Here is a 12,822-nt window from a genome sequence, read left to right as displayed (position 1 = left end):
CCGGCTATATGAATTGTTGCAGTGAAACACTTATATTTACTTATTTATTTATTGATAACATATTAATTTCTAAAACACATTTATCTTTTTAAGACAGTAAGACTTATAGAATTAATATATTATATCAACATTTAGTTTTTGTAAATAAGTGAAGTTTTAAATATAACAAAAACGCATAACATAATATAAATATTAGTTCAACATTACAAACGGCTCATAGTGGAGATGAATCAAATGGACGAATGAAGAAATTGTGAAAACTGTTGAGGAGTAAAATAGCGCATACCAATATACTAATAGTTCCAATAGGTGAGTTAAACTCATTAAGGGTAACTGAATAGAGACGATAACTGACTGCCCATAAAGTCGGAAAGAAGCTTATCGTCTATTACTATATCTAGTAACATAGAAAGCCACACCAATATTTAACGTTTATGTAATTGAATATTCTGAATGTACTATTAACCCAAGTTACGATGCCGTCACATTAATGATTCTTATCATTATTTCTATATTCAAAATACTACAGCCTAGAACTTTAATAAATTTTGGCCGGGTGACGTAGGAGTAGGCCGATAGGTGGCAAGAAAAACCAACTGCATTCTGAGTATTTCGTCTAAACCACGGAAATCTGAATATATATATATATATATATATATATATATATATATATATATATATATATATATATATATATATATATATATATATATAATCTGAATATATATATATATTACATTATTAAGTTGTGATCAATAAGTACTACACATCATCCTGTTTTGCTCAACCCGTGTTGTATTATATACTTTATATCAACCAATCGAGTTTTACCACAATCCTCAAAGCTTTACGTTATAACGGACGGACCGTAATTAGGCAGGAAACAAATATATGCTATGTATCATGCAAGCATGTCCCACGTATTTCGTAACTTGGGCGGTATTACCAAGCTAATACGAACTATTAGATATAACTGTTTGAAACTATGTACTAAACACCAAATATATGATTAATGACCATTTATAAACTGTTATTTATGTACGAATAATACTACAATTTACGGAAGTAAGCATGGATTATATATGAAGTTTAATAATTGGTAAAATAGATGACCTCAATGAAGCGGCGCTATGAGACATGAAATTAGAAGACCTTAATCAAAGATAAATAAAGCACGTGGCCCCCACAACTCACTTAAAAATAAGTGCCAGTTAACACTCCAAGAGGAAGAATTTACATCTTCTACCCAAATCTTTATAAATATCGGGTATAATAAGCATTCATTTGAATATTATTGGTATTTTCTTCACTCTATCACTTCCCTATGCACTAAAAATGAAATATTTAGTTTTATTCATTGACATGCATTACATTCCACTACTTGTAAGAACATTTGAAAAATTCAATTTACTTCCTCAGAATTGATATTTACAATAATTTTGTGTATTTTTGAAATTACAATGATTTGACAACATACATTTTTATACACTTGATTTCATGCGAGCCAGAATTTAGAATAGCCTAAATTAAAATATTTCTTTAGTGACCGAAAAATGATTTTATACAATTAAAGGTTTATAAAATAATAGATATCAAAGCACATGCTTAATGCACTCGAATATTAACTTTATCTATTATGCTATCAAAATAGCATTAATCATAATCATCAATTAATTTATCATTGATGGTGATTAATTTATTAATTTATTTTGGCAATATATCAATGTGAAAGTGTAAATAGCTAACATATAACAGATGCAAATACTGATGTAACGCAAATGCTACTAAAGAGTGTTACCCCAGCAGGAGAGTATCTTTTGAAGAGATCTCTAGAACATAATATTGACAAATATACTGGGAATCCACGACGAAAAAAAATTTGGATGTGTTGTGTAGTATTAAAAAAAAACATTCCTGCTGGAAATATCTAAATTAATGATCAGGGAGAGAATATTGTGCATGGGCACTTCTAGTTATGATAGTATGTGTCTTCGAATTTATTATGTGTGCGCGTTCATGGTACCAGTCAACATATTGCATTTCCTGCTGGGGTAACGTTTTGCAGAATTATATTTCTCTAAAACTACATTTTGTGGAAGTAATATACAGCAGCTCTTAATTTGAGATTATTTCATACATTTCTAGACATCATATACCTAATAATATAATTGGTTAATTATTATTTTACTCATACCACTCTAAATGACATTTTCTTGGTAGGGTAACATACACGCCACAATGCTTAGCATTGTAACAGTAATCTCTACCAGACTGAGAGATGATGTCTAAACTGACATTCACACTTTCATAAATATATTGTGTGATGTAACATGATGTAGACCAAATAATGGGACTTGTAAAATCAGCATTATAAATAAAACTATCTGCTATGAGTATAATAACACAATAATAAATTAATGCAAACATGTAAGAAAGTAATAGGTATACAGAAATATCTCCATAGATCTATTCAATATATTAATTATATCAATTATGTAGTTAAAGGTATTTTTAACGTAAGTACTATATAGTACATTGATTGAAATTCATAGTTTCTCATTTAGGTAAACATTATTACCTACATATTTTTAAATATATCCTAAGACATCATGAAAATAAGCTCATCCAAGTAAATGTAGCATAGGTTTGAAAACTAATGCCTTTTAAGAGCAGTTCAATGTCACATGGGACTGTTTCAGATTCCAGGGTTAACACTCAAGAGTCACTCACTAACGTCTTTCACGTTTAATTCTAACACAGACACAGGATTTTAATGTTTACCACGTCATTAGTTGCAGAGTAGTCAGAGCGGTTACACTAAGGGGGCGTGGCGGCCGAGGCTAGGCGTCATGCAGCAGACAATGCTCTGACGGCTACTCCACATGAGGAAGAATTTCCCCAAAGAACTCCATTAGTTAGTTGTCCGGAGAGAGCGGGTTCGGCGGAGAGCCCTCGGGGGTAACGTACAGCGAGCAGTTGTGGATGACGACGTGCGCGAGATCCTTCACCAGCTTGTAGGGCGCCGGGTGCTCGATCAACTCTTGCAGCAGTTTCAGCCCACCTTCTGACTCTACAAGGTTACAATATTTTTCGGCTGTAATAAAAAATATAAATATTGTTAGTATTTGGCAATAGATTTTAGTGGTAGTCACTATGAACTAATACAATAAAATCGTGCTTTATTATATTAATTAGTATATGCACGGTATTTAATAAATTAAAAAATCGATCCAGCAAATCCCGGATAAAAGAACAGGGAAAAATTTAAATACCTGAAAACTCAAATGGATGTAAGAATTCAAGAGATTGAGTTAGAGTCATGGGCAAAACTTAGTTATTTTAAAAATCACATTTCTTAAAATAAGTATGTTGATGAGTTATGACATTAGTGAGTAATTATACAATAGTATAAATTAGTACTCACGGTAGACAGTAGTCAGGTTGGCCAACGCCCAGACGGCCCAATGCTGACACTGGGGCGTGTGATGCGCATGGAGGAGGTTGAGTATGGGCTCGAAGGAGCGGTAGTTGATGTTGCGCTCGGCGCGCAGGTCCCAGCGTTGCACGGCGTCGGCCACACGGGCCAGCACCGCCGCGCGCGCCGGCTCCTCCACCGTCCACGCCTCAGGCCCGTCAGACGCCATGTGAGCCAGCACGCCCGCCGCGTTGTAACTCACCTGAACAAGTTTTTTTATCAAATAGTAACAAGCGCATCGCAGACGAAGCGTATCTACGAGAGTGAAATGACGCTGTACTGATGTGATGTGTTGCATTTACATTTCAATTGAGAGGAAATTGACAATATTAACAGCAGTCAGGAGGTACGCGCCTGTTTAATTTGGCCTATTTAATTACTGGGCATTTATAAGCTGATGACTGAAGACAAAAATTTACTTTTATGATCTACAGTATTTTACTTTACACATTACACGAAATAATAAGCTCATCTGAAATAAAATTATAGACGAAGATTTTACACTATGCTCTAACTTATAATTTTAGGCGGCTTACACCCAATCATAATGTGGTATGTAATAAATCAATATGTTTTGAAGTATAAAAAAATAAGAATATATCACCTCGATGCCGTCGCTGGAGGAATCGAGGAGGTCGTAAAAGACGCCGAGGAAGACTTTGTCCATTAGTTGCGGACGAAGTGCGGCCACCTCGGCCACGTTCCCCAACAACCCCATCATGTTGCGCAATAATTCCTCCTTGTCGGGGAATCTCTGGAGTAAAAAGTAAAAGAAATTAGATTGTTAGTAAATTCCGTTCCAGTGAAAATTGAACTCGCTTGGAAAGGGTTATCCGTACCTTGATTACACTATACCCATACTAGTTTTATTTTCACCTTCCTTCTATATCTTCACATCTAGTTTGTTACGAAACTACTAAAGTGATAGGAGTTGAAATTTAGTCTGTGACCCAAACAGGGACAAGTAGCTCGAAGATGTCGCGCCGTCATTTCTTCAGCTACTTATCCAAGAGTGTCCGACGAGTGTGTTGGCAAATGTCTTGCCAACATGCTCGCGTCGCCGTAGCACGTTTGTTTTCCATAGGTTGTTACATAGACGTGCGTCGACTTATATCATAACACCAGACAATTGTGCGCTGAACCGTCGACGGGCGTCAAAACAACAGGACGGGAGTAATAAGAAAGTTTACCTCGAGACAATCGAGGAAGTACTTCATGCCGAAGTTGTCGAGGAAGCGCTGGCAGTTCTGCGGCGTCTCGTCGGTGACGTTCCACATTGTGGACCAGGCTACCTCCAGTACGTCGTCGCACACGCGCCGCTCCAGTCGGTGAGAGATCAGATTCAACATTTTCTAAAACAATATCAAACACACCTTTTAAAGCATTTCACTTTAAAACAGCTAATACAAAAGAAAATTCAACGATTTTTGCAGGACTATGACAAAACTCTCATCGAGTGGTGAGATCCCTACTTACATGAAATAAATTCGCCGATGTACATGTATTTATTGTATAATTACTTAATCTATGTATTTTGATACAATAAATAAAGTAAAAATATCTTTCAACTTTAATGACATCGCCAACCTATATATTTATTTTTAACTAATTGCTGACTAATTGCTTAAACTGTTCCTGAATACGTGATTCCTGAATAATTTATACAATTTCGCTCAAGAGGTTGGAACCACCTGAGTGAACACAAAAGGTTGTCGCTTTGGCTCAATATTAGTAAAAGCAAACCTCATGACATGAAACAAACAATCAAATCTCACTCAATTAAAAACGTTGTTGGTAGCCATCGACAAATGTTTATGCAAGTAGCATTTATACGATACATATTACAGAAATAAATATAGGTCATAAAAAATGCACAAATCAAAACTTCCATATTATGAACTTATTATAAGTTCATCATATGGAATTATTGGTATTCAAAACTACGTAGCACAATTTGCTAAGAGCGCAATAAAAACTAAAATTTGTAAGGTTGATGTATTTAAATTATAGGTTTCTTTTAAGATTTTGATGAAATGTGGAATAGATAAAGTTAATGACCCAATGTTAAACAACCGCGGGTGGAGCTGCGCGCCACAGCAAGTTATTAAATACACATACAGTTCAGTTTGCAGATATATTCCATAAACGTCGTACATTAGTCACGTGCGGCTTGAAATTAGTAGTAAAATATTACGTGCATTTATTTTTTCGTCAAACGCACGATTTTAAAATGCGGCGTAAGTGTGATGTGATATTATTATTATTAACATGTTCATATTTTAGTTATATGTATACAAACATCACGTGATGAATGATATATCACATCTATTGGACCCCATAGATATGATATATCCTAGAAATATGATGTCTTCGAAAACTACTCTCAATGTTGACTGATTCACATTAAAAAATAGTGTAAGTCAAAAGATTTTATATTCTTAAAAGACCATGTAGCTATTCAAGAGAAGTACGAACGTTTAAGAGATTTTGATGCGATCTCTATTTTGCTGACACTAACCTCATATCTATTTTAATCCGCGGCCCGCGACTGCGCGTGTTAAATATAAATAAGACCGTCGCTTTAGCAAGTTCACATAATATTGCAACGAACTCGTAATGTCACAAAATATTCACACATAAAAATATTCATTGTCCTCAAATTTAACGCGCTTTAGTACAAATAGACAAATTGATGTCACGTTTTACCGAATATAAGGAGCATGCTATCTACTACAAATCTAAAACAAAAAAAGAATTATAATGTATACAATAGAATAAGATTGACATGGCAAGCAAAACTTTAGTCATTTATCAACTGAACATACATAAAACTCAATACATTGCACAAATGAAACAATAAGTATATATTATTTCGCATAGCACGGTTCATTAATACATTTTAAAATTCGTCCAGTAGATTTATCGTGACTGAAAAAGGCCATTTACACATACAAACTTTCGCATTAATATAGTTACAAAACAATAGTATATTTTGTTTGCGGTTATAAAAAGCTAAAATATAAACTACGCATTGTACGTTAATTCGCTTCGGCATCTGTCTGAGTTCGGCTATAGTGTAGCTGGCATGGCGTGCGCATGTACCTTCGCGCCGTACAACATCGCCAAACAATGCAGAACAATAGCACAAAACAATGTTAGACCGCATTACACCTACTATGCAATGTATAATATTATTGTATATAAGTATCTTTTTTAATAGCTTGGTAGTTATTCAGAAGCAGTCTTCGCTTCCGTGGTTATATTGATATTCGGTAATATAAATCAATACCTCTAAAATAATCAGCCAATACCATATATTTTATTATGAAAGCAGAACATATAGTATTAGTCTTTACAAAAAAAAACAAGTTTAATAATAAAAGATTGCTGACAAACAGACATTGGCCGGTGACACTGTCTACAAAGGAACATACCAAATATCATTTGCTTGGAGATTTAATGGACTCAAAACGTTTATTTCTCTTAAAAATGTATGTGTACGATGTAAATATTCAAATTACTTACGAATATTTGACGTTACATAAGAAAAATACATTCGCACATGCAAAACTATGTTAAAGTATTGATAAAAGATTTAGCCCATTAACGAGTTGGTTTAATCAACTTCTCAGGAATATTCATATTACAGATTAAACAATGTGTTTGTGGTAGATTGCTATCGGTAATATGGTATTAAATAACCTATTCAAGAATAACGTCACAAACTCTAGATCAAAGTTTATTTACTTCGCAGTAACTTTTAAACCTAAATATTATTATAAAACTTAGAATAATTAATATTACCACAAATAAATAAATATATTAGGACAAATCATATAGATTGAGCTAGCCCCAAAGTAAGGAGGTACATATCTTTATTAAAAATAAACTGAGCCAGATTATACACAAGTTAGTTTGTTTTTGTTTACTAAGCTCTCATTTTCTCGTGTTCTCGATTGAATTCTCGAATGTCACGCCCCGGATCGGCGTCAAAAACTTCTTTTGAAGACGGAAACCTTGGAATTGCTGTCGTTGCCTATAAGCTATCAAGGCATTATATCTTTTAGTCATAAGACATCAACGGAATGTTTCTATTATAGGGCGGGAACCACATACCAAATATTATCTCTAAATTATTATAATTAGAAGCATATTATTTGCCGTTTATCATCAGCTCAGTGTGAACGTAAAGTCAGAATCAATAACAAATCATTCATATTAAAAAAACCAAGCATCATTAGCACCACACTTTTAATTAGATTTGAAAATATAAAGATGGAACATTACACATGATTTTTTTTTATTGTTTCAGATGAACTTACCCCTATAGCCCCATTGTTGCCAAGGAAGCGCTTCTGCTTGCCATCAACTTGGCAAGCTAGTGAGTTCAGCAGGTATATAGCAATGCGCTGTACAAACCCTTCAAGGTTTACATCGGCTACTCCGCTCAGCAAGATCTGAACGACCCGTTCATATTCAAACAACTGAAATATGTAAACAATATTTGTAATTGTATGAACGTATTAAGTGAAATTAGAAATAAAGGCACAATTATAGCATGTTTTGTTCAGAAACTCCCTCTCTCTCTTATTCGTCGTATTTCCTAATGGCTCGTTGTGGTCATTGCCTGGAATGAAACACATCACAACAATTTTCTTGGCATTATCAATGGAATGGTTTGCCATTCTCCATTTCACACCAGAAGTTAATAATGAACCAGTATGCTGCTTTCCTCACGATGTCTTTTTCACCGGAAGGTGGTGGATGAAAACGGCTATACATGAGTCTGATTGGTATACAAACTCATTGATAAAAGATTTTAGAAGGCAATAGGGTAGATGACATACTAGGATTCGAACCCGAAGTTTCGATCCGCAGGCCGTTAAGCGGAAAGATTACCAAGCCATAATGGTTTCGTAATGGCGTAACAGCCCTCACAATTTCTATGAAATTAAGGGGAATTAAGTGACATGACATGACATTAAAAGAAAACATGTCTAAAAAACAAAATTCAGAATCAAGTACCGAAACGAAGAGGCATTTAGAATAGGGTAGTTGACAAGGTCAGAGAATTATAAAAATAATATGTATAATCTAGGTAAAATATATATTTAGGATAATGATTATAATTATTGGTCTTAAATATATCTACTTTTTCTGATCTTGTCATCTACCCTATTAAGTATTGCCTAGTTTAGTGTCTTCTTAATTAATCCCTTACATTAATAGACATAATTATGTACAGTCAGCAGGGATACAAATTTATCGCAATTTTATCTTGCTACCGCAGCATATAGATTCATGCAGGGTTACTTGACATGTCAACAACATGTACATGTGTCAACCACTGTACTTATTTTATTGAGTTGTAAAATAAAATGGAGCTGCTGGAAAAATGATATGGAAAATTTCAAACAAATAGCTTACCACATCAGTTGGGATCTTGAACTGGCACAGTGTAAGACAACCGTTTCTCATCATAGTGTCATCTCCAAGATGTGCTTCCATGCCATCAAGAAGAGCAGTGATAATTCGTCTTTTCAACTTGATTCCAATACGATTTTTTTCCTTGCCTTTCACTATATAGAATAAAGTGGCACTACAAATACAATGAAATAGAATTTTACTAAAAATTTTATGATCAGAAGTACAAATAAGTGCAAAATACAGAATTTTATCAAAAATATTAATCTTGTGATAAATGTGAATAATCAACACTAAAGAATATATATTCACCTTCCAGATATTTGGATATGTTTCTCTAAGACATGTTGATCCATAGCATCCAAGACAACGCTTAAGGCTCTGCCAACATAAGCATTGTTTTCATAGCGAAATAAATAATAGAGATCATTGAGTACTCGTGCCAACATAATTGGTCTATCCATGTATGCAACAGCCGCAGTAAGGATTTGTTCTTCATTTGCATCTCCTGATATCTTAAAGTAAAAAAGAAAAAAATGTGTACAACAATTCTAAACAATATATTCTTGAACAATTCAAGAACTATGGAGGGATCTAAATGGTAAGCTATGAGTCAGTGGTCCTTTTTTATTAATTTTTTTTATACAGTCACTGAGACTACTCATAAAAAAGAATTGTTTAAGCACAAGAAATATTTAAAAATAAATAACAGAACATATCTTTTAGTTTCAAAATGATAATTTATTTACTTATTATGTAAGCCATTCTTGTTACATAAACAACACAGGTGTACATTACCCAATTATACACTATCAATAATATCTGCATTAATTTTTCTTCGAGTGTTGAATGTTCAATAAAATGTGAATAGAATGTGAAGTGTAATATTTTTTATAATAAGCATATTTTTTTTATTTTAATAAAAATTTGAAACATTTATTCTTTCAACTGCACTCCTTTATGAGAGGTCCTGTCGCCTTAAAATGCTATATTTTTGACACCCTTTTAAATTTGCATAAATACATAGAATAACTATAGACAACTCTACTTAAAAAAACTCATGGAGCTGTAAAAACTTAACTTTTGGAGTGGAGCCTTCTGGCAATAGTTGTATGAGAGCAGTATTTTTTGAAAACAATGGATTTGTGGAGTGCTGGGAATCTGCCAAATGTTGGCATACTATTTAACTTTTTACATATGCCAGAAAATCGCATACCAGGTACTGAGTGCCTATCTTATGTCTTATGAAGGTTAAAGTTAAACTTTTTTAAGTACCTACAAAAAATATTAATTAATAAGCTCTAAAGATTTTCAAACAAAAACTTAAAACAAATATAAATAAACATGAAATCTTTTGTATTTGTAGCAATAAATAGGAAGCAAGTGTTGTTATAATCAATACTTACCACTTTGGCTGGTATGTCATGTCTTTTGCACGCACCATGAAGAGTTCCATAGAGTCCAAGGAACTCTAAAGGCCTGTTGACTCGACTCACTAGCCCAGGAATATCACAACGTTCCTGGATATTTAGTGCACTGTTCTTAGCTGCAGCCACAACTGCAGCTGCTCCTGATCCAGCTAAATTGGTACCAGAAATGTCCAAGGACTCCAGTAGAGGCAAGCTTGTGACCAGTTTGGACAACACATCATTGGGGTAGAAATATTTGCCATGTCTGTCATTAGACTGAGATATGTCCAAGTGTCGCAGAGAACTTAAACTTGATATCCAATCTATCACAATAGCTTTAGACCAATGGACACTGTGTAGTACGAGAGATTTTAAGTTTTTTAATTCTGTTAGTGCCCATATGGAAGCAGCCGATGCACACTCTGACAAATCAAGATGTGTCAAGTGGGTGAGAGGCTTTAGAAGCAATAAGGGAAATATAGCAGCCCCTCGCCGTTGAATCGTCAACCGTCTTAAATTGGGAGCATTGATAACATATCCCCTTTGTCTAAATAAACTTTCATCTTGAGGTATGACAGATGTTGAAGGCCCAAACTTCAGAGAGACTAGATTTTCACTGTTGCTATTTATGATATCTAAGGAGGCAGTTGACAGATACTCACACTGCACTAAGTCCACCTCATAGGGTTTGTGAGACATAAAATAAAGGAGACCCTCATCTGTAATACGAGAATTCCGCAACCTTACGGAATCCAATCGCGTTCGCGTACGATCTCTGAACAGATTTGCTGTACTATCACTGACGCGACTGTTCTTCTGATAGGTCTTCAGGAATTTATCGCAGATTTCAGCTGGTAGCACGACATCGTCTTTAAGTTTTCGATATTTGTTGGGGGGATCCAACTTTGTAATTGTGTTCAAATTTTCAACGATGTAAGCCATACATAAATCGAACAAGGAATCTGGACTGCTGTCGTACAATGAAAATACTTCCTGGTCAGTCATCATGCTGATTAGCGCACTAGTAGGCACTTATACATATACGTTCAAAATGTAGAAAATAGAAAGGCTTTCAATGACACCATTTCCGTAAGTCCTTATTTTCACGTTCACGATAAAACTGTTTCAGCACTGTGCAGCTTGGAAAGTTTTCTTTCGAGCATTTTAAATATCAATTATATCAGAAAAACTCACGTAATTCAATGATACTGATTGAATTGATGACGACTTTCCGCAGGTCGTGTAAACCAAATCGCAAAGCACAACGCAACAAGGCAAGCAACTCGAATTATTTATGGTATAGGTACTTAATTTATAGATGAAGAGGTCACAATTATATATATTCTATTAAACAAGAGTAGGATTACTATATTTGATCGATAATTTTCGTGGCATCAAGACAGTAGCGCCACAGTGGTGGTAAATATATGTTTGTTGCGTTTTGTTTCGTTCAGAAACCAGAGTAATTTCGTTCCGAAACAGGGATATAATTATTTAGATAAAGTACCTCAACATTCTCAACATTCTAGAAAAATATCCATAGACTACAGACTCAACTAGACAAGCATCCATTTTATTATTTTCCCGAACTGACAATATATTGCGCAAAGCTCAGTGATGATGTACAACTAAAGTACACAGACATTGCCAATGGAGGCAAAAAGCGGCAATTTTCAATATTGACCACACCAACAATACCTTCTATGTAATCGCGGTGCGAGTTTAAAGGAAAAAAGAAGGATTTAGTGGATTGTCCTGAAAATAATAACACTATTTTAGGTTATGTTACGCATTATTTGGTCAACTGTGGTCATAAATTGATATAAACTTGATTTTGACTGAAGATCTTACCTGTATAAGTCTTCACGTGTGAAGTGTTCCGAGCTTCTGTTCGAACGTTTACTGACTCGAAAATTTTACAGCGTGAGGCGTATTCCATAGTTTTCGAAGTTTTTTAACTAACGGAAAACGATTTTTCCCAATATTTCGGCACCCGAATATGCTACAGTGTTGTATATTTTCACAAACGAATGTTTACATAATAAAAGGTGAGGTTGTGATCGCGATTTCGAAAACGGCGCTAAGGATTTCGTTGAAATTTGAATTATAGGTGATTACGGAGATAAAATATCAATCTGGCTAGATCCCATATCTGGCATAATGTTAGTACCTACTTACATACACAGCCTCATTGGTATTTTTAACACAACTAGTTTTCGCCAACTGTTGAGGCTGCACCAATACGACGTTGCTGTTCATCTGTATGTTTGCGGATGGCTTTTGCGCTGTGCTTTCAAACTGACATTACATGACATATTACTTTGCTGTTTTTGTCGGTTCAGGGTATCTTACAGCAGATCCGAATTTAAATAGAGCACAATATATAATAATAATAAGTGCGTAGGATTGTGACAACCCCATCGCCCGCTGGATTTCTGGATATATAATTAAAAAAAATGAGACTTAACATGGAAAATTTATTGCGTACCTATGTCATGTCTATTCTTAACGACG

The 12,822-nt window shown here is 34.5% G+C and overlaps 1 protein-coding gene across 1 annotated transcript; it reads right to left on the bottom strand.

Annotated features, from left to right (window-relative positions):
• Positions 1 to 30: 30 nt before the first annotated feature.
• On the bottom strand, positions 31 to 11,671 carry LOC128683381 (uncharacterized protein). Its single transcript, XM_053768975.2, has 8 exons — positions 10,306 to 11,671; positions 9,212 to 9,414; positions 8,903 to 9,074; positions 7,798 to 7,959; positions 4,666 to 4,827; positions 4,080 to 4,229; positions 3,425 to 3,677; positions 31 to 3,094 (listed from the first exon to the last, which is right to left on the bottom strand). The coding sequence occupies exons 1-8, from the start codon at positions 11,314 to 11,316 to the stop codon at positions 2,916 to 2,918; spliced, it is 2,292 nt and encodes a 763-aa protein (XP_053624950.1). The 5' UTR covers positions 11,317 to 11,671; the 3' UTR covers positions 31 to 2,915.
• Between the last annotated feature and the right edge of the window lie 1,151 nt (positions 11,672 to 12,822).

This window comes from Plodia interpunctella, chromosome Z (assembly GCF_027563975.2).
Source record: "Plodia interpunctella isolate USDA-ARS_2022_Savannah chromosome Z, ilPloInte3.2, whole genome shotgun sequence".
NCBI lineage: Eukaryota > Metazoa > Arthropoda > Insecta > Lepidoptera > Pyralidae > Plodia > Plodia interpunctella.
Note: the sequence above shows the minus strand (reverse complement) of the source record. Positions and strands in the feature narration are given on the sequence as shown.